This window comes from Cololabis saira, chromosome 12, assembly GCF_033807715.1.
Source record: "Cololabis saira isolate AMF1-May2022 chromosome 12, fColSai1.1, whole genome shotgun sequence".
NCBI lineage: Eukaryota > Metazoa > Chordata > Actinopteri > Beloniformes > Belonidae > Cololabis > Cololabis saira.
Genome location: NC_084598.1, coordinates 8,013,387 through 8,040,982, shown reverse-complemented (window position 1 = coordinate 8,040,982; position 27,596 = coordinate 8,013,387). Strand labels below are relative to the sequence as shown.

The following is a 27,596-nucleotide window of genomic DNA, read 5'->3' as shown; positions in this document are numbered from 1 at the left end:
TGAATGGGAGGATAGTTACCAGAAAGGGAACCTTTTGCTTATTTGCATATACACAGACCTGAACATCTGATATTACCCAAATTCAGAGTGCAGGGTAGGCGGTGTAGCCAGTCGGACATCATTAGAGGCACACTAGGAAAATGGAATAAGGGTAAGAATGTGGGCAGAAATGGAGGAGGCTATACTATGTAAAAGTAGCCATATGACTCATTTACTTGAGTTTGTCTCCACAGGATGCATTTTTGCATTTCAGATTACTGAGCAAGCATCAAGAACAGTGGAAGAAGCTCTGCATATGAACCACGCATTAGTCACCCATGCTAGACTTCTCCTCTGCCAGCTGAATCTTGATAGGGGTATGGCTAAAAATAATACACGAGACACGAGTCTTACAGAAAAAAGCTCCACATCCAGGTTATTGATGAGGCAAGGGTCATATTCTGCCAAAATTACACATAAAGCAATAGTCAGATGTATCACCATGATAAAGACATTCTAGGAATCAGTCAACAGGTGCTCATTATTTATGTAGCATAGCGACATCTAGTGGCTTTGTGGTAAACTCACAGCATTACATTTCCAGTAAGTGCAAAAATTAAACAAGAACAAAACAAAACAATGGTGTGTGTGCAGTTTTCCACATCATATAGTACCAGATTTATTGTATGATAAATAACTTTTTTTTCTTTTATCTTTAAGAAATGAGGCAAGGGGGACCAAAATCCATTGTGAGTGAGTGTGTACACTGTACACGCTGTACAAGTGATTTCCAAAAAGTAAGCTTGCAAAAGTGATGGTTTCGTACAGTCAACAGCTAAATACAGCAAACCACAAGGCAAGCACAGGAAACTGAAGCATCCACAGTCCACCTTTGCAGCTTCCTGAGAGTTAAGATCACAATACCACCTTTAACATCATGATGAAGACACTGTGTGTGTTTTGGCTATTTCATGGTGAGTTTGGTTTATTCTTTATCAGATTTATCGTGTTAAATCACAACCAATTAAGTTATTCTTATTGTTTAGGAAAAGTGACAGCACGATTGTTCATTCTTTTTTTTTAAATTTTGTTAAAATTGTCAAATAGTTACTAATCGTGATTGTATAAAACTAACTAGTGACCTAAATTACATAATAGACCAGAAATTGGCCGGATTTTTAAGTTACCTGGTACTTTTTTTTTCTATTTACAACTGAGATCATCTATGAAAGCCTACGGGGTCCCGCGGCAGTATTTAATATTTTCTGCCCTTCCAATACACCCTATACCTGTACATGAGCGCATATGCAAAGCAAGTAGATCTAAAGGTCTGTTTTCCTTGTTATATGAATCTTTTTTTTTAATCTGCTTATATGCCCCTAACTGTGGATGCTCGGTGGAGGAGTGATATTTAGAATCTAGGAACCCAGACCATCAATTAATTAATCTAAACTATGTACATGGAACTTATCTAAGCCCTTGAAGGTTATGTGCCATATTGTTAAATACTCCATACTGTACTCTGTGTACCTCCAATGCAATTGGTACATTTTTTCACATGATTTGGGAATGGCAAAGAGTTTTAGAGTTTGGGAGATGTTTGCTTCTAAACTCTCATTACTTTTAACTACTAACATTATACCATCCCCAACCATATTTTTATTAAATGATATATCCCAGTTGCATTTGAAATGTACACAAAAACGCATCTTTTTTGCGGGATTAACAGCAGCAAAGAAAATTGTGGCTATGAGATGGAAAACTCCTCATACTTTAACATTCCAACAATGGGCTCTCACTTTCTTAGATATTGTGTAAATGGAACTTTCGATGGTGCGAAAGAGAAGAACATTAATAAATGGTTTCAATTTGCAGAGGTGCTCCAAAACATGTTTTAACATTGTACTTGACCTTATAAGGTGCTGTTCTTCGGCTTCGTGTATTGACGTGTATCTGTATGTGGTATATTTATGTAATATGGTTGGTCCGAGGGGAGGAGGGAGGGAGGGTGGGGGTGATGATTGATTTGTACTTTATTCTGTTTTTTTGTGTCATACAAACATATTATGTATGGAAAAAGAATATTATGTTGATCGGTTTCCAACTGTTAAATGTCACATACATAAATAAAACAATTAATAACAAAAAAAAAAAAATTGTCCGGATTAAAAGTAATCTTTTGACAATATATATAATATTCCACAGTCAGAACGTAACTGTAACAACAGTGCCATTTATGAGCAGTAAAGTAAAAGAGAAAGTATTTTAGTCAACAAACATTTGAGGCCATGTGATTATATTTTTGAATAAACTAATATAATGTTTTATGTTTTAGTCTCATTCATCATATGCAAATTATATTGTCAAACAGTAAAGTAGGCGGAACAGAACTTCTAACTCATATGTAAATTGAAATTACAATGTTTTCACAAGTTCTGTACCAAAAGTTAACGTTATCTACAAACTGATCTGAACTAAAACCGAGGTGTCGTTATAACCGCTGTGTTTATTCACATTATCATTGTCACTGAATTTCTCTGTCTTGCAGCAAGTCTTCAGCTTCAGTGTGATAAAAAAGAGATCAACGCACATGTTGGGGGTGAATTCAAGATTGCTTGCAATTATGAGAGGAGATTATTCTTTAGTAAAAAGTACTGGTGTCGAGGGCCCTCCAGAAACACCTGTGAAGTGTTGGTGGATACAGACAAAGTGGCCCGAACTAAATACACACACCGCTCTCAGATTAAGGAAGTTGGAAGAGCAGGTCTGTTTGTGAGAATCACCAACCTCCAGACTGATGACAGCGGGGTGTACTGGATCGGGATTGACAAACCAAATGCTGACATCATGACTTCAGTCACTGTGGTCATCACTGAGGGTGAGAGAAAAAGCAGACTTAAGACTTAAAGGGGACCTATTATGGCATTTAATGTCTATTTTAAACAGGCCTTGAATGTCTTAAAAACAAGCTTTTGATTGTTTTTTCTATATAAATTAAAAATTCAGCCTCTGAACAATGTCTTTATCTTCCCATTCTCTAACCTCCTTCTCTATGTGGGATTCTGAGTGGGCGGGGCTATGATAATGAGGCTCTGTGCTGATTGGCTGCCTGAATGACGCGATACACCACTACGAAAAAATGGCGGAAGCTCCGGCCGGCGGAGTTAAGTCTGAATTATGGTTCTGCGTTAAATCGACGCAGACCCTACACCGTAGGGCACGGCGTAGCCTACGCCGTAGGCTCTGCATTGGTGTAACGCGGAACCATGAATCAGTCTTTACACCGCGTCATAACTGCATGCAATGCGAGCGAGCGTCAACGACAAAATCAATTCCATTGCTTTATTTTCTATTGGACTGTCCTAACTGGCCGCAGCGACGCAACGCGCTGTTTTGAGCTGAACATTTGTCGGACGCCCTGCTTCTATTTTCGTCCTGTCGCTTGCGTTGAAAGCCGGTTGAAAGCGCTGTAGGAAACAGTCATGGATGAGGAACGGCTGATCCAGTTAGTTGAAATGAGAAGTTACCTCTATGATTCCTCCTCATTTCACTACAAAAACCTCAATAAAGTGGCAGCTGCTGGAGGGAGATGGACAGAGAGCGTCCGATGTCACGCAGTGCGATGCGATAGTCGGACGCTCGCATGCAGTTACACAGTGTTTAGTTGTGGGCATGGTTTCACGCATCGGAGGCCAAACCTGTCGTGACGTCACGATAGGAGCAGAATCTGAACAGCTCGTAGATCCACATCACACTGGACGGCTGATCCGGGCGGCTGTACACACTGCAGAATTTAGTTGCTTTCCTCCTTCTCTGAGTTGGCAGGCTGAGGGGAGACCACTTTATATATGTTAAAGCAAGAAAAAACCTGTTTTTCATAATAGGTCCCCTTTAAAAATGATCAGAATAAAAGACAAAAAAAAAAGTGAAATTGATTCTGCTGATCATTTGGTTTCTTTGTGACAGCACCGGTATCTAAACCGAGCCTTCGGCCCCTGAGCCCCCTGGTGGACCGGCCCACGTGCTGGGGGGAGCCGGTGACTGTGCGTTGTGCTTCTGCAAAGGGCACTGCCATCGATTACACCTGGTACCAGCACACGCACCGCGAAGACCTCCTGCTTCACCACTCGCCAGATCTGAACCTACACTGTGGCGCGGTGGCAGAGGACAGCGAGTATTTCTGTTGTGCCAGAAACAGCGTAAGCAACGAGAAGAGTGACCTCCTCTCCGTGGAGGTTCTGATGCCTGCAGACCTGGGCTGCATCTATGTGGTCAAGATTCAGGGTAAGAACAGATGTAATGCTGTATGCCACAAAAATCCTATCAAGAGCTGGTAAAACCAACCTAATGAAGCACATGCAGAGGTGTATAAAGTACTTGAAAAAAGTAACTAAGTAAAAGTAGAAATACCATAAATGAAAAAGACTTTGGTAAAAGTTAAAGTCACCCATAAGAAAATGACTTGAGTAAAAGTCTTAAAAGTCTTAAAGTAGCAAGTATCAAAAGTTTCTTGTGAAAAAATATACTCAAGTATCAAAAGTAAAAGTATTTTATAGTACGCATGAAAAGAAGCAACACAACCAAAAATTCTCCTTCCATGGTTTTTTTTATTTTACTTTCAGGTGAATGAAATGTGGTATAGAATACAACACCAAAAATAAACTGTCTTTCTTGCAAAATATAATTCTTTTATTATTTTAATTTGTAACGAGTAACGAGGTGGAAAATGAAAAAGTAATGAAGTAAAAGTATATTTTTTAACTTTAAAATGTAGTGAAGTAAAAGTAAAAGTCCTGATAAAAAAAACACAAGTACAAATCCTCAAAAAAACTACTGAAGTACAGTAACAAAGTACATCTACTTCGTTACTATACACCTCTGAGTACAGGATACTAATATATTATAATCTACAATAGTTTATTCATCAAAAGGTAAATGATATTGTTAAGACACATAACTGCATTTGTAAGAGAGAAAGAGAGAGAAAGATGGTTGAAAAAGCAGAGAAAGAGATCAGATGTGAAAATCTCCAGCGATCACCGTAAATGTGTTGGGGTTTGGGAGTTTCAGCTTGGCAACAGTAACACAGGGGGATTTTTCACACACGATACAGATGAACTGCTCTTTGTAAAAGAGTGTTGCTTTGATCGTACACTCTGGGTCTTCCACAACGTGATGTGTGACTGTCCCTGTGACTGAACATTTTCCACCTGGATTTTTTTTATGTATTATGAGCATGACTTTGTGTCATCTGTACCAACATATTGGACAGACTTCTCCTTCCTATTTTATTTTTTTTCTCAAGATTCTAATGTAAGTGCTAGTAGACTGTGTCGAGGTTGTTGCTCCATCACAATGTTGACTTACTTTGTGAAATTAACTGACACAAATTAGTGACGGTGAGTCTCAAGGCAAGGCAAGGCAAGTTTATTTATATAGCACAATTCAACACAAGGTGATTCAAGGTGCTTTACATCGACATTAAAAGCAGCTGTCTCAGACAATCTTGAAGTTGCAGAAAAAAAGATCATGTACATTACGGCATCATGTCCATGGATTATTATAGTGATTACACGTTGCTGGGAATGTGGTTTATACTACAATAAATATAAATGATAAATGCAGGTTTTAACTTTAGTATCTCCTTTTTTCTAGTTGTTGGCCTTCAAAAAAGGAAAAGAGACAAATAAAAAAGAGGACAATTTAAATGCTTATCTTCCTCTACTGCTAAAATGTGATTTAACACAAAAAAAAACAATTGAGTTAACAGGAACTTGGATTTACTTCCATTTTTCTACCATTTTTCTTCAAATTTTTAGCTGACTTTAGCAATTTCTTTGATTTTCAGCACTTCAATTGTTTTTCAGCAAAGTTCAGCACTCGTTTAGCGTCTCACCGTTCAACCCTGTATTTCAAAGGAAATGCAGCCTTTTTTCTAGTTGTTGGTCTTCAAAAAAGGAAAGTGGACAAATGAAAAAGAAGGCAATATAAATGTTTATCTTCCTCTACTGCTAAAATGTGATTTAACACACAAAACCAATTGAGTTAAAACAGGAACTTGGATTTACTTTTCATCTTAGAAAAAGGAAAATCTGGAAATATTTACATCAAAAGGAAGTTCTAGAGAAATATGTCTGATTTTGTAAACCGGAGGTTCGGTTTGCTTTTCCGTTGCTGTGAAACTCTCATTGTTCTATGTACATGTACAGGACAATGTGGCTAAACAATCTTTTCCTCTCCGATTATCAGGCCAACCCATTTATGACTGTGCAGACAGAATGAGCACAACCACAGAGGAAGCTGCTCCCCTGACGGCATGCCAGACAAATGCCATCCAAATCTCTGACCCCAAAGACCAGTTTTCACCAATCATCAATCAAACTCATGAAAATGTGTTTTTCAGCAGGTAAGACGGACAAATCAGCTGATTTTCAGTAATATTGAAGTCTGAAATGAGATCATGACTACAAAGTGACCTTTGTGTTTCTCAGGACCTGGAGTGGCTTTCAGCTCTGGTATACACTCCTGCGCTGGGGCTCTTTGGGATTCTTACTCCTAACACTTTTCACAGTTCTTGCATGCACAAGAACGAGACGCAAGAGTTATGCCAAAAGGAAGAAGTTTCATTACCCGCAAATTCCAAGGTGACCTACATTTGGTGGTGTAATAGTTCCTTGGAAGCAATCAACCTGAGTGGTTTTATGGTTTAATTGGTGGAACGCTGAGTCAGTGTCGCGATCCTCTTCCTCGAATTCTTCTGCCGTTTTTCGGAATCAAACTATTTCCGCATTTTTTCAGCTATTGGAACCAACCAGGTATCAAGATGTTTAGCTTGTTCAGCTCGTTCCAGTACTTCAAATCCTTAAACGTTTTAAGATATCCCAGGTTTTCAAGGCCCATTGGATTTATAATGGGGACATCTTCAAGTCCTTCAAAAAACGTCCACCTCTCTGAGACACCGTTCAAACGTAAAACTAGTCTTAAACTCTTATGCTGGATTTCAGTTGTGGAAGGTTCAGAATTCTTTACAAAATCTTTGTGGTACTTGAGGCATTTACTACTTTACCATACTTTCACCTCGTCTCGATACACACTTTAAACGAGCCACGACACTTTGGACGACAAAATATCAAAGATAAACCGCCCTAGAAAGAACCAGAACCAGAACCAGAATCAAACTTTGGTATTATCACACCTTGACTACTGCTCAGCTATCTGGTCAAGTGCAGGGAAAAAACATATAAAAAAACTTCAGATAGTGCAGAATAGAACAGCTCGCCTTGCACTCGGGTGTTCTATGAGAAAGGGTGTTGACCAAATGCATTGTAATCTTGCCTGGATGAAAGTAGAGGACGGATTAACACACAATTTACTAACATTATTCAGGAATATAACTGTGTCGAAACAACCAAACTGCCTGTACTCAAAAATAACCTTTTCCCAAAACAGACATGAGCACAGGACAAGACAAGTTAGCTGGGGTCATATTTCTATTCCATTACCGAGATCAAATGCAATGAAAATAACTTGTATACAGGGCCATCTCACAGTGGAACAGGTTGCCATATACCATAACTAAAGAAACAAGCAGAGACAGTTTCAAAAAGCAACTAAAAAGGTTATTTTTGGGTACAGACATAAACAATGGTTAATATATATGTTTGATATACATTTTGTGATTTATTGTGTGGAAAATACAGCTCAATGTAGTTGCAGGTTGTGATGGTTACCACTACAGTGATGTTGCTGGTGTAATGATGTGGGTGGGATGTGGGGGGGTTAATGGAGTGATGTAATTGTAATTACTTATGTATTAAGTTTTGTATTCATACATTTAAAATGTAAAGTACTATAGGAAGTATATATATGTATAATTGGGCTTTTATATGAATGTATTTTAATTTTCATGGACCCCAGGAAGACTAGTTGGCGTTTTGCGTCCGCTAATGGGGATCCAAAATAAAAAACAAAACAAAACAAAACCAACTGAACAAAACATTTTATCAACAACGGATAGATGGATGGATGGATGGATGGATGGATAGATGGATGGATGGATGGATGGATGGATGGAGGGATGGATGGATGGATGGATGGATGGATGGAGGGATGGATGGATGGATGGATGGATGGATGGATAGATGGATGGATGGATGGATGGATGGATGATGGATGTATTTCTAGGGCGGTTTAGTCTGAGATAATTTCTCTCTGTCTGTATCTTGACTAGTTCTGTCAATCAGTAAAACAATTCTAATTCCTCTTCTCTTGTCCAATCCTTCCTCCTCTTCGACATCATCGTAATCTTATGAATTTTAAGTTCTTTATACATTTCAATAATTTTATTTAAGATCAACACTACTTCAGCTACCAGTCCTTCCTTTTATGGCTTTAGATTTGATCATTTTGCCAGAGTTTTGGCTAAATTCTTCGACTCATCCCCCTCACTTCAACTGATCTTCCTTCCTTTGAGGTTATTCTTCTTCTCTGTGTCCTGTCTTCCTGTCTTCAGCTCTTATCCTCATCGTCAGCTGATATTCCTACTTCGAGGTCAACTTGTTGTCTCTAACTCTAACTCAGCTTCAGCTGATCTTCTCTTATGACATTATCTTCTCTTTTGCTCGACTTCCTCTCTAAAGCCCATCTTTATCTCTTTACTAAATGTTCCTCTTTTTTGTACCTCCTCCTTTCTTCAACTCCTCCCTTCGTCCATCATGTCAAGAGTTTAGAAGTATTTGAGCTGCGTTTTACCATTTTTCTTAAAATTTTTACCTGACTTTAGCCATTTCTTTGATTTTCAGCACTTCAGTTGTTTTTCAGCAAAGTTCAGCACTCGTTTAGCATCTCACCGTTCAACACTGTATTTCAAAGGAAATGCAGCCTTTTTTTCTAGTTGTTTGCTGATATTCTTTGGTAATTTGTACATTCATGAATAGTCTCAGCATGTTAGGTTTTATGCAGTATGTATCACTGCGGTTTATTTTATATGATAGGTTCCCCGAACAAACACCTACAATTATTGACAAGTCATTGTTTTGCATAATTAGCTTTTCATACACTGTCTCTAAAGATGTCCAAATAAAGGGAAAACCTGTTATCATGTTTTATTTATTATATTCTATGTTCAGTCTTTGCTTTGTGTTGTGATTTTTTATCTAATAAAACCATATAGTGTTATTATGTTTAATGTCACTGAAATGCATCTTCTGATTTGGTTTGATGGAATTTTTTGGCTTTGAAGGAGAACATGTTCAGCCCCAAAAATATGGAACGCTGAAACAGTAAAAATTAAATAAATAATTAATTTATTAAATAATTGAATAAGTGTACAATGAAATAAATAAAATTGGAAATACACACAAATATGTCATTTATTTAATATACAATTACATAATCAATTGTATCGTTAAATAATTAAATGGTGAATATATTTCATTGGATATACATCAGTCGAAGTGACAGTTTAAATAAATTCATGATGTGCTTCAGCCAATGCAGGAACCATGAAATAATTAAATATATAATGAAATAGTGAAATGTATATCCAATGAAATATAAAAAATGTTATTATTCAATGACAAATTTTAATTATTTAATTGCATATTACATAATGTATATATTTATGTATTTCCATTTTTATTTATTTCATTGTACATTTATTTAATGATTGAATTGATTAATTATTTATTTAATTTTGACTGTTTCAGCATTCCATACAAAAATACACAACAATGAACAAACAAAACAGGAGAGCAGAAAGGTCCTGGCTGCTCATACTTAACAATAGTATAGTGGAATATAGTTGGCTTTTACTGAAAAGTATAAAGAAAACTCTAAGACTAAGTTCATCAATACTAAATCTTACACGTATACTTTAATACTAAAGCTTATACTTGTACTGTAGTACACTTTTTACTTCTTTCTGCCACAAAGTACTAATACTTGATCCAAGTACAGAATAAGGTCAAGTCATTGACTTGCGCTTACATTTAATTTAACATAATAAAATGTCTTTCACTACAGACATTTGCTTTGAGGTATGACCTCTGTTATAAACGTGCATGTTCAAGTTCATGCTGTGTCAGTTTCAATGTTTACAGTAAATAGTAAGTGTGCTCACTAGCCTTATCCTTATTTGTCATGTGTATAAAACATACAAAGAAAACAGAAAAACCTTTGACTTCCCTTAGCAAAAAGTAGTATACGTTTATCTCATTAAGTAAGCTTGTGTATAAGTATAGCCACTATACTATGGACCATATACTGTATTTGTAGTGTACTGGAAAGTAAACTAACGTAATACTTCTTCGGGTTAAATTGGAACATTTTAAAGTTTACAAAAGTAGACTTTAAGTATACTTCCTTACAGTAGTAGTATATACATGAGTGTACTTGTTGTATACTCTAAAGTGTACTTGTGTAAATTTAAAATGACCTCATAAAGTACACTTATAGTTTATTGAAGTATACTTAAAAAATACTTATACTTCAATAAACTTTAAAATGTTCCAGTTCGGTCTGAAGAAGTATTAAGTTAGTTTCTCGTACACCAAAAGTACATGGTACGTAGTATACTTGCTATACTTATACTTATACTCAAGCATACTTAATAAAATTAACTTCAAGTAGCCTATACTACTTTTTTGCTAAGTGTATGTTTCCAAAAGGTTTGTGGCTTGTTCAGATTAAAAATGATTAGATATTTCCTTGCTCTTATATCATTTTATATCATTGGTATATTTGGTATTTGAGGCAGGGCATGGAATTCTTACAGGAAGAACAGGAAGTTCACTTCCTCAGATTGACCCAGCAGGGTTTGGCCTCATTACATCATTCTCTATGAAGCTGATTCAACATGAGTCAGAAACGAACATTGCTTGTTGCAAAAGGTGGTAAAATCCATCTTACAATGACAGGGGTAGCCAATAAATTCAGAACAAGCCACACTACCTTCATTTTTAGAAGTGACAGTATTCTCGTGTGTGTGTGAGTGTAGGACGTTAGAAGTTACAGCACCTCTTACAGAGTAAAAAAGCTGTTAGGAGGGACACGGTAGCATGATATTGAAATCATAAATACGTTACATATGGCCCCTTTAATAATAGGTAAATATGGCAACGGATAAAAGCCTGTTTTTAATTATGCATTTATTTTATTTTTTTGTATGAAACTTTATTTCAATTTCAGAAAATACAATAACATTAATATAAATGGCAGACATCATTCAATAACATAAAAACACAAACATACAGAGGCATCATCATAGTCCAATAAATATAAAATTATTCTGTTCACAAAAAAAACTACAATAAAGTGCAAGTAGTTCGTGACATTAACAATTACACTAAACACTAAAGGCAATACATTCAGATATCAGCTAACATTTGTTTTATGAGGTTCACAGTGGTATTACATTTATGAATCAATTGTATCGTCTCAAAATACATTTTGAAATCAACTTTAAAGGGAACTAAGGATGGACAGGATTTGGAGAATTTTGCCTTATGAATGTGAAACTTAGCAATAAGAATCAATTTGACCAATTGTTGAATTTTGTAATTTTGGTTTTCGTAATATAGTAATATCTTTAGCTTCTAATTTAATTACATTTTTAGTTTTTATGTCAAAATTCAAAAATTCTTCAACATTTTTCCAGAAACTTAAAGTATGTTCACATTTATAAAACAAATGTATGATGGTCTCTTAATCATGTTTACAAAATTCACATCTGCTATCAATGTCTACAAATTTGGATATAAGTGCGTTGGTGGGATAAATATGATGTAAAATTTTATATTGGACTTCTTTTAATTTGTTTGAGTTTGCAAATTCCATTTTCCATTGAATGTCAGAAAAATGGGATTTCCAAACAAATTTCCCTCTTGGGGTTATTTTCCTTTTACTGTAGAAGTAGTTTCTCATGTGTTTATTAGAGCACTTTTTATTTCAAATATCTATACCGTCAACAAACATTTATTTGTTGTTACCAACGTAGTGACGTTATTACGTACGGCGTCACTGGTGATGGCCACGCCCACTTCCGGGTGTTGCGTCACTGGTAAGGGCCACGCCCACTTCCGGGGAGAAGTCTCCTGTCTTCTAGCGACTGAAAGCACAAGTCGCCACCATTGTGTGATTCTGCTTCTTTAATCGAGACTGGTGAGTCCCAATTCCTCCCCTTTCATATGTCACGTTTCTGCTTAACCAGAAAGAGAACGGAGATGAATACATGTGTCGTTGCTTTACCAGTAACAGGTACTGGTGATATGTAGGCTAAAGCCTGATTTATGGTTCCGCGTTAAATCGACGCAGAGCCTACGGCGTAGGGTTCGCGGCGACGCGCACCGTACGCCATAGGCTCTGCTTTGGTGTAACGCGGAACCATAAATCAGCCTTAATCCTTGGCCAGCTAACCAAAGCTGATACGATTGGTTGAATTTAACCGTTTAGCCATTTTCAGAAGATTAATTCTGCTGAGCATGGTCGATTTACCTTCCAATCTAGATAATCTATCAGTTGCATGGGCAAATATCATTTTAGTATTTAAGCCTATTTAGATTTAACACTTGCGGGTGTTTCTGTGACGCATTGACGCCCACTGTGTTTATGTGAAAGATGCAAAACTTGTATGGCAAGACGTTTTAATATTTAACAGCTAGACTGGATATGTCATTCTGCCGAGGACAAAACACTATTCTTACAGTCTAAAGTACTAAAACTCATGGATTTAGTGGCATTTCAATCTGCACAACAGACATTCAGAAATGATTCATTGGGAGGGAAGGGGGTTATAATTTAAGGGGAAACCTAAACTTCAAATCTTTATTCGTGCGTACAACAAAAATACGTTTTTGTGTATCCGTTTGTGTAATTAAACTGTGGAATGGTTTGAATTTGGAGTTAAAAGAATGTACAAACATAAAATAATTATCTGAGGTATAAAAGTGAAGACTGTGTTTAAAGATCACCAGCTGTGTGTGTTCTGGTATTGTGTCATGTTGTCTTTGTATGTTTATATACTTAGATATACGTATTATATTTATATCATAGTTATATTTATGATAGATCTTACATCTTGTATTAAACAGGTTACTTTTGTAAAAATTATATATATTTATACAAATTAGTGTATAGTATAGAAAATAAATAGACATATAATTTATGTTTAGTTGTGGAAAGGCGGTGGGATTAAATAAGTTTATACTTTCTCCCACTCCTTTTCCAACATGTCACTTGAAATATGATGTTGGTTTGTTTCTTTATGTGGTGGAATGCCCACCTGTATTTGTTTTCCTATCTTTATTCTTGTTTTTTATACATATTTGAAATAAACAAAAACGAACGGACAAATGACGTCACTTTTGCCATTCGTGTGTGGGGTTTCTAATTACAGATATCTACAATTCAGATGCAGATATCTGCAATGTGAATTACGGATATCTGTAACTGAATTACGACTAGCTGTAATTCCAGATTCAGATATCTACAATTTAATTCTGACTAGTCCTTTTTAGATGTCTTAAATTACGTTTTGACTAGTCAGAACCAAGTTGTAGATATCTTGAACTGGAATTATGACTTGTCAAAATGACGTTGTAGATATCTCAAAATGGAATTACGAATAGTCATAATTTAATTGTAGATATCTGTAATCAAGTTATAGATATCTTGAAATTAATTTTAATTAGAGATATCTCAAATTGGAGATATCTTTAATAATTATAATTGTTAATTCTGTATAGTCAAACTTAGCCATTAAATGTTAACACGGCTTGCTATTGCCTTGCCTGCCGGATTTGCATTTATTGAATTCCAGTTTACAAGTTGTTTTGCAAGACTGATGAAACGCTTCATGTCGAGATAGCTTGCTACTACAGACATGGTGTATGGTCTGTTGTCGATCACATTTTGTAACAAAGTTAGTCGTATAAACGGTTCCTAAATCCATCTGTTTTATATTGAGAATTTGATTTAATTTGTCTGGTAGCAGTAGGATAGCGTGGGGCTAGACTAACCTGTTCCGTTTAGTCACATCTGAAAGAAGTCCCCATACAATCTATCTTTAAGTGTATTATTTTCTTGTCTTAAGGGGGAAAAGCGACACATTTAGAGAGGAATTTCCCTGAGTTAAGCCTGCCAGATCCTGTCATGGGTGTCTCTGCCTTCTTTCTACTGAGCAGTCTTGGCCTTGCCATTACTGCTCAAGGTGAGTGCAGCATGTCACATAGATCTCACATAACTGCATACATAGCTGGTCCATAATTACCATGCACCTTTTTTGCCTTTTTATTTTAGCTCAAAACTGTTCGAGACCCGTTGGAAACGAAAACATGAGTTTGAAGGGGGAAGACATCCTTAAAGACACATTTCCTGATGGAGGAAAAGCTACTTTTGCCTGTAATGTTGGCTACAGAGCTGCAATAGGGTCTCCATCTGTAACCTGTTCTGCTGGTGTTTGGAGTCCTACGCTGCTGCAGTGCGAGAGTGAATATTATCACTTACTTATATGTTAAGATTCTTGATTCAGTGACGACAGTATTTTGCTATCTGTTTGGCATAACAAACAGCACATAAAACATTGCTGTTTTAAGAAACTAAGTGATTACATTAAGAGTAGTCTGAGATATTCCTATATACTCCTGTACGGTAGTTTAATAAATATATTTTATAATCTTTTGTATATTATGGTTCCAGAGAAGAACTGTGGTTCACTTGGTCAATTGAATAATGGGGACATCGATTACGTTCCGGGAACGGAGTTTGGTGATAAGGCTGTGATCAGATGTAACACTGGGTTAGTATTAAGTCGATGACTACAGTATTTCATGGTCATAAAACCTTGAAACGGATCAAATGGGATTGTTTGCGGTTTGCAAAGCTGAGCTTTTTCTTTTTTATTCCTCTATGTAGTCACATACTAGTTGGTAATGAAGAAATCATTTGTGGAGACAAAGGTTGGATGGGCAGATTGCCAGAGTGTGAAGGTTGGTAGTCATGTGTTGGCACATGTTACACACATAATTAGAGACTTGGTGCCTGTTTAAAGTTTAATCGATGTCTTTTTTGTTTTGTAGTGATGACATGTAATCCACCAGCAGCAATTGCAGATGGCACTTTCATTCCAGTCAAAGAGGTATACAACTTTGGAGATGTTGTGGTGTACTCCTGTCCAAAAGATTATACACTCAATGGATCAAGAGAGTTATCATGTTCCCTCGGTGGGAAATTCAGCCATCCTGCTCCAAAGTGTGTCCGTAAGTGTTAAAGAGTTTTCATCTATCTAATCTATCAATGGAGAGAGAGAAGAATATATGATGTTCACCGGGCAGTTGCACCTTTCCCTAATGTCTTTGCTTTCAGGGGTTGAATGCGCAGATATCTCGGAAATTCCAAACGGCAGATTTAAGGAAGGTTCTAGACCACCGCACAAATACAAGGCCACAATAATGTTTGAGTGTAATCAAGGATACGAAATGACTGGATCACCGACCTTGACGTGTGAAATTAATAACCAGTGGTCGCCTGAGCTTCCAAAATGCACAGGTAAGTACTCAATACAAATAATTATTTTAATGTGATTAAGGTAATTACATAAGAAAAGTACTTGAAATACTTAAAAATGTGACTGAGAAAGGCTGGGGTAGTCAATTGAGTGTGGGAGTTGTAAGTAGTGCTCTGGTGGTGGTAGTGGTGGTAGTGTCTTTTTTAAAATAAGGGAGCTTGTATTTTGCTCTTTTTTTTAATTCCTTCCACTTCCTCACCCCCACTCCCCTTTCTCAGCTAAACCCACCACCACAACAACAACAACAACCACAACCACCACCACCACGACCACAACGACGACCACCAAATCTAAAACTGACCAAAAGGACCCAGGTATAGTTCATGTTAATGATGGTCATCTTAAAGCTTTCTAGTGCGTTTACTTGATGAAATTGTCACTGTTTCCAGGGCTATAGGAACGTTTTCTACCAAACAAGTTGTGCAAGGGTGTTTGTAATGATATACTGTATGATGATGATGATGATTTCATCTGCTTATTTTACCAAGGTTAGGTAGGCCAAACGACAGGCCTACACCAATGTAATAAATGATGTTCATACGGTCTGAATTATCAGCATGGATTGGAAGTTTTCATACTTCTGTATTATATTTCCATTGATTAGCCACAGATATTCCCCTAGGGTTTTACAGTTTTACTGCTTACCGTAATTTTCCAGAAACTGGCACCACTGCCATAACACTTTCCAAAAGTGTCAGGAGGGCTGTTTCCATATCAGCTACTAATACTTCAAAATAAACACTTAACATTTAATTCCAGGTCCCTGGAATTTGTTACCTTTTTAATGCATCATTACATCAACTATTATCAGTACCGGAGTTGAGGGGGGATGGCATCCCCCCCTGCAATAAAAACAGTCAGAATCATCCCCCTGTAAAACTGCCATCCCCCCTTTCCATCCCTTATGTCATTTCATCAATGAATGTGGTTTTACTGCTATTTCAACATTTAGAGTCATCACCAGAAAAATAACTTATTTGACAATTTTCACCTGTTTCAAGTAAATTTTCACTTGAAATAAGTATAACAATCTGCCACTGGGACAAGATTTATCTTCTTATTACAAGCAAAAAAATCTTGTTCCACTGGCAGATTTTTCTACTTATTTCAAGTGAAAATCTACTTGAAACAGGTGAAAATTGTTGTTTTTTCCAGTGATGAGTCTTGTTTTAAGTGTAATAAGATTTTCTTTTTTTTACTAAAATGAGACATTTTAACTAGAAATAGGACAAATATTCTTATTTTGAGTTTTTGCAGTGATCCATTTTACTTATCCTGTGAAGGACAGAGTCATATTGATAAGTTCAGAAAACAGTTTTTATTGTTGTGTTTTGATGTATTTGATCTAAGCCCAGTGGATATTTAAAGCTCACAGAAGGCTGCATTTACGGTAACTGCTGCTATGTCATTCCTGCAGTATTTCTGCAGGTCTTTTGGTCACTGCTATTATTTGTAATATATTATATTATTTTTTAATCAGCACAAATTATCTGTCCCCATATGATAAAATCCACCATCCCCCCTGATTTTTTTTTTTTACGATTCAAGTACTGACTATAATCCTCCTTTATTTAATATTTTTAAGCATAAAGTACTGTTTGAAAGCACTGTACTAGCTTAATTAATGTCCGCGTTTCTCAGTTGCAGCAATTACATCACACTTGATCATAATATTTACCTTCCATTCATTGTTTCTGCACAGCACTGCTCCTGTTTCAGCCCTTTGTATGATGTTGGGAGAGACCGTACATGTTATTGTTTAACATTATATGTTTGTTTCAGCTTTTCCTTACCCAGTTACGCCAAAAGGTAAGTAATGAAAAGAATATGAAACGTTCACTTAGCGTCTCATCTGTTCTTCTTATTTGCTTTTCCATAGGTAATGGTGGTTCTTCTCAGAGTCAGTCTTGGGTGGTGCCAGTCGTCATAGTGTTTTCATGTAAGTTTAACATTTTATTCCTAAACTACATGTTTACAATATACTGATGTACTGCTGACCCAAATAAGATTAGTACGGCCTCAGAAGAACAACATGGCCATAATACCCTTGATTATGGCGTTCCTGAGAGGCCAGAGTATTCTCATTCTAATAAACAGATAAAGTACAAAATGACAAATTCAGACATTTGAACAAACGGATCCAGTGATGAATGAATTTGTCGCTTTGCGTCTTTATTGTGATTGGTTTTTGTATTCAATGCTCATTTTTGTTATTGGAATGAGGTTATGGTTCCTGAATTATGTTTTGTTTAGTTTGCTCTAGATTTGTTTTGTTTTCTGCAGTACTTTAACTCATTTGGCACTACCAGTTAACATTTAACCCATAACACTCCAACGGTATATGTTTCCCAGTCTGTTAAATACAAACATATATATATATATGTGTGTGTTTGTGTGTATGTATATACTTTTCAGTAGTTCAAAGCAAATGGGGTGGTTAAAAACAGATGGGCATTTTTTGTGCAAAATACAGTGTTGCACCTTTTAACAAACATTTACTCCAAAAATTTTAAGGACAATTTAAGTTGCAAATTCAGAACACATAGATTTGCAAAATATTTGAAATTTCAGTGAAATTTCAGTGTGGTGCCAAATATTTAAATACTGCCCCATATGCTGATCTCATTGTTTTTTTGTCATATTCCTCAAACATCTCAACCTGTTTTCTCATTAATATAACAGTAGCCACCATTGGTTGCATTGCTGGTGTCATATTTTGGAAAAAGAGAAGGTAACATGATGTTTTATACCACCTATGCATACTAACCCCTAATGTGGCTCTATTTTTATATTTGTGTAATGGCTCATTGCTCCTTTGTTTTCTTCTCAGCCAGGCTTTTAACCTTGTGAACAAATTGCGCATTTCTTCTTTTGTTGTAGGTTTTCCTTCATCATTATTGTTTTTCCTTCTTAGGCTGCTATCTTCAAGGCTTTGCGCATGTGAAATGTTCTTTTCTTCGCACCACACTGTCACCATTGTCATTTCCTTATATACAGTACAGAGTCAGGGCCGGCCCAAGCCTCCATGGGGCCCTAAGCTAAATGTGATTTATTGCTGCCAATAATACTGATTATTGATCATTCACACACCCACTATAAACGTATGTCATGTTCTTCCCTGTCATTACAAATACACTTGTAAAACTAGATGTAAGAACTTTTTGTTGTAGTTAGATTGTAATCCACAGGGATTAAGACCATGGAAGCAGAAAACAGATTAACAAATTTGCAGAAAAATCTTTCAATTAATATTGATCAAAGTCAGCAACTGCCCCTACTGACCACACAGAGAATCAACAGGTCAAAGGTCAAAGAGCTGCACAGTTGCAGTGTTGTTTCCATCATCCTATTGTCATGGCAGGTTTTTACCATCTATGGTTTTTAATCTGAAATGGGAGCCAATTCAGCTACAAGAGCCTGGGGTTGATTTACGCTTAATATTTAAAGTGATTATAGTACTAAGTGTGATACTGAGTGTCATCTACAGTGTAGGCCGACTAAAAGAAACAAAATAATCAAATAGTTCATTTATAAACCATTTACTGTAAACACGTTATCTACTTTTATTTTTGGTTTTAAATAAACTGCAACAACAATTTGAAGTGGAACAACAATTAAGTGCAACAACAAAGTACTACAAAAACTAGAACTATAATTAAAATCACTCAACTTAGATAAACCGTACTTCGTCAATATGTTCTCCATATAAGAATAAATTCAAATGTACAAAAACAGATACAAACTCGGATACAAACTGCCGTTTGCAACAATGCACGGTTGAATAAACACATTGGAGCTCAGGAGCCAGCGGTATCTACTCTAGTCTGTTAACATAATATTGTTTATGTAATGATATTCATTATTGTGTTTTTGTAAGATAACATATCTTTGATAATGTATGAATCATCACTTACCGGTACACATAACTTTTTATTTAATTTTTTTTTAACTCTTGGGGGCCCCCTAGTGGTCACGGGGCCCTAAGCAGCCGCTTAGTTCGCTTTTCCCTTTTGGGCCGACTCTGTACAGAGCTGGAAACGAGCAGAGTGTGTTAGAATGCTGCCTTATTTCAAATTTTTTTTAAAATCAAGATTTAGTTAAGATTTAGTTAGCATTTCAATAATTTTATTCAAATACAGATATTATTAGTTATGTATGTAATAATTAGACTCAGATTATCAATTGGAACCCTTCTTTTGAGTTCCAGGCGTCAGTGAATAGTTTCCCAGGTCTGTTGAACTAAGGCTGAATACAGTGCAGGCAATCTCCCATTTTAAATGCAATGGAACAAGTTCAGGCTCCCCATGGTGACAACGTTGCTACTGGCAAACTGGGATGTGTCATTACTTGGAAAAAACAAACTACCCCTCATAGCTCGTTGTACTTATATTACAAATGCATGTTTATTTAAATAAATTATTTTTATTTTATTTTTATTTATAACTAGTAAGGGGGGGGGGGTCATCTTAACCTTGATGTCAAGTCCTTGCTTTTTCCTCTTTTTAAATGGTTTCCTTTACATATTATATGAAGTGTCTAAATAGACATGCTTAGACTTAGGCTGCGTCCGAAATCCCATGCTTCCACCCTAATGAGTAGCAAAAACAGTATGTGAGATTTTTTTAGTGCGTCCAAAACATTAGTACGTACACAATTGTATTCTCTATCCATACTCATTCCAGGGAAATGTATTAGTATGGATTGATATACAAGCAGAAACTTCCCACAATGCAATGCAGCAGTGTTTGGTTGCTAAGTGCTGCGCAGATACGTATATGTCATAAGTATAATATTATCATATAATATTAGTATTATAATATTGGTATATAATAATATTATATAATGTCATCTTGTTTGGGCCAGGATAAACAGGAAAGAGCGGAGCGGTGCTGCTACTGCTGCTGTGACAGGAGTTGACAGGAGAATTGTTGTCCCAATTAATGCATACTACTGATATTTACTCAAAGTGTGCCCAACTTAAAGGTATTAATTGGAATCATATTCAAAAACATTTATTGTTATACTGGGTGAAATGGTCCTTCCATCCTGAGAGTAGCCAGTGAATAATGTGTTCAGAAAAAGGAAAGAAAAAAATCAATCCTCTCTGAAAGCTGTAATCCTGCAAAAACTCTAACCAATCAGTTATTTGCGCACTGAATGGCTCGGATTGGTCAGAAGACCAGAGGCTTGGCAGGAAGGGAAAGAACCAATCAGATGCCTTCATTTTAAACCACCCCCCCCCCCCCCCCCCCCCCCACACCCCCCCCCCCCCCGTCCCCCGTCCCATGCGCGCATTCGCTTCCAATCCCCCCGTGTCCACTTCCCACGGGTCTTCCTGGGGTCACAGTGTCCCAGTGTAAACCCCCCCTCCCCTCTGCCACGGACCCCCAGTATGTAGTTATTATGTAGTGTAGTGTAGACGCCGTAGCCTACGGCGCACCGCCACCCACTCTCCACTCTCCACTCTCGCCGGGATGGAGACGCCGGTGGACAGGATGCACGTTTGGGTGGGCACAGCCCACCCCTGCCCCCCCTAAAACCGGCCTCGCTTACAGGTGAATGAGACATGGGGTAGTTTTGTTGAAAATGTGCTGTCCAAAATGTCCTGGAAAACTCGACTCCTGCAAATGCGCGTTCCCCAAAGTTTGTGGGGGCGTGGCTTTGGACGGAGCGCTGACGGGAGGGGGAGGAGGGGGCAGGGCTTAGAGGAGGTGCCACTTTCAAATCTTGCTAGCTCTCAGAAGTTGCATATAATACCTTTTAAAGGAGCTTGAGGCTCCTTATAAGAAATGAGACTCTCTAGCGCCACCCTTCACCACGACGGCCGTCGGGGGTACTGCAGCCAACAGTGAAGCCGGCACGGGAGAACGGGGAGAACGTGCATGCAGCGTCATGTGACGTCACATCCGCAGCCCAGCGCGGGAAATTCGGGACCGAATTGCAGCACATTTTGCAGCACACAGCCTGTTCAAGGCAAAGGAGAGATACACTAGAGGGCTCATTCTTTTGGGTTTGGAACGCTTCATCTGACATTATTACTATAAAACTAAAAATGAATACAGATTTTTTTTCATAAATCCTCGCTCAATCTGGCCTCAAGCTCCTTTAAGTATACTTTTTGAGTATATACTGTTTAGTATGGCATTTCAGACGCCTGTGTTCTGAAGTTGCCATGGTAACAATAAACTCAACTGTAAATGTAACCACAACATTGGTTGTAGTAGCCTAAGCATTTTGTGCTGTCAGAGAGGCTTTAAGCTACTGTAAGTGCAGGATGCATCAAGTCATCATCCCAGTCCCTCTTCTGCTCATCTGGGCTGACTCTTCATCAGTCTGCGTGAAAAAGTGTAATGTTTGATTAATTTTTTTTTTAATCCGCTGAAAATATTAATCATTGTGCTTTGTGCATTGGATTTAGGCCAAATTCGTAATATAATTTAAGACTTTGTGTCGTAGCTGCCATAATTACGCTGGGAAAGAGGCAGAAAAGGCAAATGGAGAAAACTTAGAAAAAAAAATTCTCACCTGAAAATTGGTGAATTACTGAGTTGGGAAGTCGCACAGACATAAAATTATCCCATGATCTGGTGTGAATGGACCAATAGGCTTGATGCCACCTTGCAGCCTTCTTCTGAATTTTTGAAGAAGTTTGAGAAGGTGTACTTAGAATCACACAGTTTTTGTAAAACACTTATAATTTTGGGTAATTTTTGCTTTTTCACATTTTACCCACCTTCCTGAACCCTTAAAGTTGTCTGAGAATCCTCCAAACTCAACTGACCCTCTGATAACTCGCTGCTAACTTTGCATTAAAATGTCATACTTCAAATGCTCAGTTTATAATTGAACTGTACAATTACGGTACTGTTAAAGCGGAACCGCTGCATGTTATTGATTTTAAACATAAATGTTGTAGAAATGCTTATGTTTCCTTATAATCCTATTAAATTCAGCAGTGTTGCTAACTGCTGGAGTGCGTAGTTCAACCAACCTCTCAACTTTAAACAAACTCTATATAACCATCATGTCGCTTAGTCTTGTTGCTGCACAGGTACAGTAAACTGGATTAGTTTTAACTGAGTGCACATTTTATATAGAAACCTGACATGAATGCACGCATGTGATGGTATTTCACAGTGGCGCATTTCTTTGTAAGGGTCTTGGTTATGATCTATGTTTGGGGGGAAGAAAAAAAGAGAATCCTTGCATTTAAAATGTTTTTTCTGGAGATATTTTTGTTACACTTGTCTATGTGTAATGGCCAGCTGTGGTTGAGTTGCTATAAAAACACAACTTAAAAATGAAATTAGAAATAAAAATAAAAACAACTTTCAAATTTCCTTATGGGACACAATTTCTGCTGTAATCTGGTAATCGTAAACTTAAGATCGTTGAATTGAATTGAAATTTTATTTGAAACAGTAGTGAAAACAAAACAATAATAGTCTATTATAAATGTAAATAAGAAAAAAAAAAATATATAAATAAAAACATGCATCCATGATAATTAACATGCTCGAAAAGGAGTAGGAAGAAGTAAAAACTTATTCAATCCTACCCCCTAAACTCTAAACTATTTCATTATAATCAAAATTAATTTAATTTCTGTACAAAAAACAAAAGATATCTATATATACATATATAACACATACACAATCGTCATTCAAATATAGATAGGTTAATAAGATAAAGAAGCGTTTAGAGGTATTTAGTCCTATATCTCCTTTTTCCAGGATTTTTTTAATATTTAAAAAAAAATACTGCATAATGTTAACTTTTAAAAAACAAAATTCTCAATGTCTGTGGAAGGCTCAACAGTCTGGATGCTTTAACGCACATTTTTCTCTTTGACTGTTCCTCAGGTCGTTTTTTTGCATATATCTCTCTATATGTCTCACACTGTATTTGTGTGTGTGAGCAGTTTTAGGCAAATCTCTGCGTGGAGGCCTGTAGGCAGGTCTACTGTGTGTGTTTTTTTGGTGTCGGTGTTGGTAGATGGGTAGATGTCTAGATTGTTGGGTGGTGACTTCCTTCAACCCTTTAAACGTCATCTACTTTGATCTGCATAAGCAGTTATGTTGACAAGTCATTAATGGTTTACAGCACTCGGAGGACAAATACTGACAAAGAAGCTGCAAAAGATGGAGAGGATATAAGACTCTCGGTAAGAAGATGGATCCCGAGCACTCTTGCGTCAAATGAAAACACTAACAGATCTGTAATGACGGTGGCACATCTTTTCATGTCATTTCATGTTGAATGTTTGGGATATATACAGATGGCCACGACATTAAAACCACCGCTCTAATATGGGGCTGCAGGAAGTGCTAACTGGAACCTGTCAGGGGGTCTGGTGGTTGTGGGAGGTCGGGTCTTAGTGGATCGTCCTATAGAGGGAAGGCATTGACGTCACAGATGGGACTTCACGGCGGGTTACGCCCACTGAGTGTCAGAAAGACTGAGTGTCAGAAAGACTGAGTGTCAGAAAGACTGAGTGTCAGAAAGACTGAGTGTCAGAAAGACTGAGTGTCAGAAAGACTGAGTGTCAGAAAGACTGAGTGTCAGAAAGACTGAGTGTCAGAAAGACTGAGTGTCAGAAAGACTGAGTGTCAGAAAGACTGAGTGTCAGAAAGACTGAGTGTCAGCGTAAACTTTAAGTTTGAGCAACTGGAAAACATCTAAAATGGGAAAGAGCTGTTGTGCGATCGACTGTACTCATAGATTTAGCAAGAAATCTGAGTTATCGTTTTACAGACTGATGAAAAATAAGCTTAAGAGAGACAAATGGATCGCTGCAATTCACAGAAATTCCAGGCACCGAAACGTGGATTTGCGGTTCCCATTTTGTATCAGGTAATGTAGGATTTTTGGGTAGCTAACGTTAAACGGTCAAATCATAAAGTTCAGTGTCCTCATCACTTATATTTCTACAACAAATCCTGCCTTGAAGTCGGACCAAGCGTCAAGACTTTTGTAAGCCTTCAAGCTTTGCTTCGTGTATTTCCCCGGTGTAGAAATTAAGTACATATAAATATCAGGAAAATGGATTCGTGGCCAAATATTAACATCCATGGACCACTAGTTCTTGGTAACTGTACGGGTCACTGTCAAGTCCAACTGCCTTTAATTTAAGCCCATAATTGGCTGTTATCCCGTCTTCTCCACTAGTTGCAGCTGTTTTTGCCACTCAGTGCGAGTAAGGGGAAGTGACGTCAATGCAGACCCTCTATTGCATCCTGGGGCGCCGAAAAGGGGCGATAAAGGAAACTCATTCTAGGGGCCCATGATTGAGGCGGGCCCAGAGAGGCCTCCAATGATGATGAAATGAAAAAATAATGACACTAAGTTAATAACTAACATATAATCACAAATGTTTTATTTCCAATGTCCAGGTAACTGTTAATGCGTTTCCATCACATGACAGATTCAGCGGCCCTGATTGCGCCACACTGATTCTCACTCTCATTGGGTTCTGGGAGCTTTTAAGACTAAACTAATTCTTTGGACTCCTTGTCAGTTTCCGTAGTATTGCTGTCATTGAACGTCATCACGGGGCGTGCTGGTCTTTAACAGAGGTGTCAAAAGTATTCACATTCATTACTCAGGTAGAAGTATAGATACTGGAGTTTAAAAATACTCCTGTAGAAGTTGAAGTATGAACTCATGATTTTTACTCAAGTAAAAGTATAAAAGTACTGGTTTCAAAACTACTTAAAGTATAAAAGTAAAAGTAATGTAAGGGGGAAAAAGCCATTAAGGACAAAAGCCATTAAAAATGAATGTATCTTAGTATAATGCAAATATATTAAAGAAGCATATGTGTGTACTATTGAGCATTAACATGTGTTTCAGAGAGCAGGAGATATGATGACTAGTTGCCTATAAGTATGGTAATGGTGCAAAAAGTCAAACTTCAGAGGCATGTTATCATTTATCCTAACCTTTATTGGAATGTACATCCAAGTTTAGTTGCAGGAATCTGAGGGAACGGATGTAAGAACAAAACTGGACAAGAACATCTGAAACAACCACAACCAAATTCACTCTATCCGGATGGAGCAATTTAACTGGATAGTTTTTTTTTAAAGGCCGAAATGAAATAGAGTAACAAGGCTGTTTTTAAAATGTAAGGAGTAAAAAGTACAGATAATTGTGTGAAAATGTAAGGAGTAAAAGTAAAAAGTCGTCTGAAAAATAATTACTCCAGTGAAGTATAGATAACCAAAATTTCTACTTAAGTAAGGTAACAAAGTATTTGTACTTCGTTACTTGACACCTCTGGTGTTTAACTTACCGGTAGTTTAAAGTGGTGATAATGCATCAAAGTAACAACATCTCCCAGCGGTATCCTGCATTATCACAAGATGATAAATGCTGACTTCATCTTTCAGTGGTTTTAATGTTGTAGCCGTTTGGTTCTATTTAATGTTCATCTTTCCCATTATGGTTAGCAGCTGTCTTACCTACTGGACAACTGTCTCCTTCCAAAAATATTCCGCTGAGTTTCTTTTCTCCTCCACTAGGTCAATCAAGGTGGCTTATACTTTTATGTAAAAGTTTTGTAATGACTTTTTTCTCTGCTTGATTTTTTTTTCCCCATAGTAAGCATCGCAAACCAGTGGTTCCAACATTACTGGATGTGAAAATGACTTGTTGAGAAGACGGCTGGGCCTGCACCAAGCTTTTGAATGTATACACTCTGTCCCAGATATCTATGTGCAACATATGAAGCAATCCACATATCTTCTTCTTCTGCTTGCAAGACAACTCAACAGAATGAACTTGAGCCTTAACTTCTGTTTTAAGTGGCTTACTTTTAGCATTGATTGGCCACTTAAATCCACTTTTTGATTTCTTTCCGTTTTATTTTGTGTTTTCGAACATGATCTTTGTTTGCACTAGAATAATGCACCGTTTGGACTTTGTGGGCTAATTATAAACATCATCTGAAGTTAAATTAGAGTGACTCTGACAGGTACTAGAAGGAACCTAATTCATTTAAAGACAGTAACACTGTGGCTACCCACTAACTATTAATTTATTTGTTTCTTTTGTTCAAAAAAAAAGTCCTATGTAAAAGAAAAATCTTGATGCCTCGGGCGGATTAACTCATGTATGAAAAGACACTTCTGGCTGTTAAAACAAGTGTTTAAAATTGAATGTTCCCCATGAAAGGAAGTCAGAGGTTTTATAAAAACAGTTCAGTGCCTGAAGTAAAGGTGTATTTCCTATGCCTTTCTGAAACAAGCCAAACGTTTTAACTTCTTTGTTACCAGTTGTGGTTTTATCTGTAATTTCATAGATGTGAACTTGTTAATTTATCGTTTGTTTGTCGCGAGTAAAAGTGGCTTCAGTGGGAGCTGGTCAAAAAGATCCTAAACAATTACCCAATTTATCCTGGGGGTTGTGCTATGCACTTTCAAGAAAAGAAGAAAACGATTAAAATTGCAAAGAGATTTTTTGTTTTGTTAAGCAAATTTAGGTTGTATTACTCTCCTTCAATAAAATAATCACCCCTGATACACATTTTGGATTTTGAAAATGTACTGCCCAGGAGATGAAGAGGAAGAAGTATTATGATAGTTCTGACTGTGGTCACTTAAAGATGTATTTAAGGTGAAAACCTTGCACTTACTTAGCTTATTTATTTTGAAAAATCCATTCTCTTTTTGTATGTATATCTGAATATTGGTGTTAATTTTAAGGATGTACTTTTTTTGTAATCAAACAATAAAAATGTAGGGATGAGATGAATCTGTTGTAGGATTTTCTTTTTAGGTAATCGGAAAGTCCAAACATTAAAATACATGTAATCTCTACATTTCTCTGCAGTAGTTCTGTAATTACATGTCAAACTTGCATCAGTTCAGTGAGTGTAAAATGGGAGTAAAGCACATGCTAATGTGGCTAATCAAATCTATTTTAATGTTGGATTTCCAAGAAAACTTCAGTTTTACATATATTTATACAATCTTTTGATAAATTATAAACAAGGACTGCACATAAGTGATTGTCAGCCACAGTTGTGTTTTTAACATTGTTAAAAAGAAGAAAG

General features: G+C 36.9%; 2 protein-coding genes across 9 annotated transcripts; both read left to right on the top strand.

Annotated features, from left to right (window-relative positions):
• The first annotated feature begins 905 nt into the window (after positions 1-905).
• On the top strand, positions 906-7,717 carry LOC133456267 (uncharacterized). The gene is made up of 5 exons (XM_061734724.1): positions 906-953; positions 2,528-2,857; positions 3,946-4,263; positions 6,229-6,385; positions 6,471-7,717. The coding sequence occupies exons 1-5, from the start codon at positions 917-919 to the stop codon at positions 6,625-6,627; spliced, it is 999 nt and encodes a 332-aa protein (XP_061590708.1). The 5' UTR covers positions 906-916; the 3' UTR covers positions 6,628-7,717.
• A 4,328-nt stretch (positions 7,718-12,045) lies between these two features.
• Positions 12,046-27,295, top strand: rca2.1 (regulator of complement activation group 2 gene 1). Of its 8 annotated transcripts, XM_061735350.1 has the most exons (12): positions 12,046-12,138; positions 14,069-14,185; positions 14,275-14,463; positions 14,674-14,773; positions 14,890-14,963; positions 15,054-15,233; positions 15,340-15,522; positions 15,760-15,855; positions 17,421-17,480; positions 18,224-18,272; positions 23,645-23,705; positions 26,144-27,295. In XM_061735350.1, exons 2-12 carry the CDS (start codon positions 14,128-14,130, stop codon positions 26,144-26,146), a joined length of 1,053 nt encoding a protein of 350 aa, XP_061591334.1. In that variant the 5' UTR covers positions 12,046-12,138; positions 14,069-14,127; the 3' UTR covers positions 26,147-27,295. The 8 variants fall into 8 exon arrangements, with proteins under 8 accessions (XP_061591334.1, XP_061591338.1, XP_061591336.1 ...); XM_061735354.1 differs by lacking the exon at positions 15,760-15,855; XM_061735352.1 differs by lacking the exon at positions 18,224-18,272.
• The last annotated feature ends 301 nt before the right edge of the window (positions 27,296-27,596 follow it).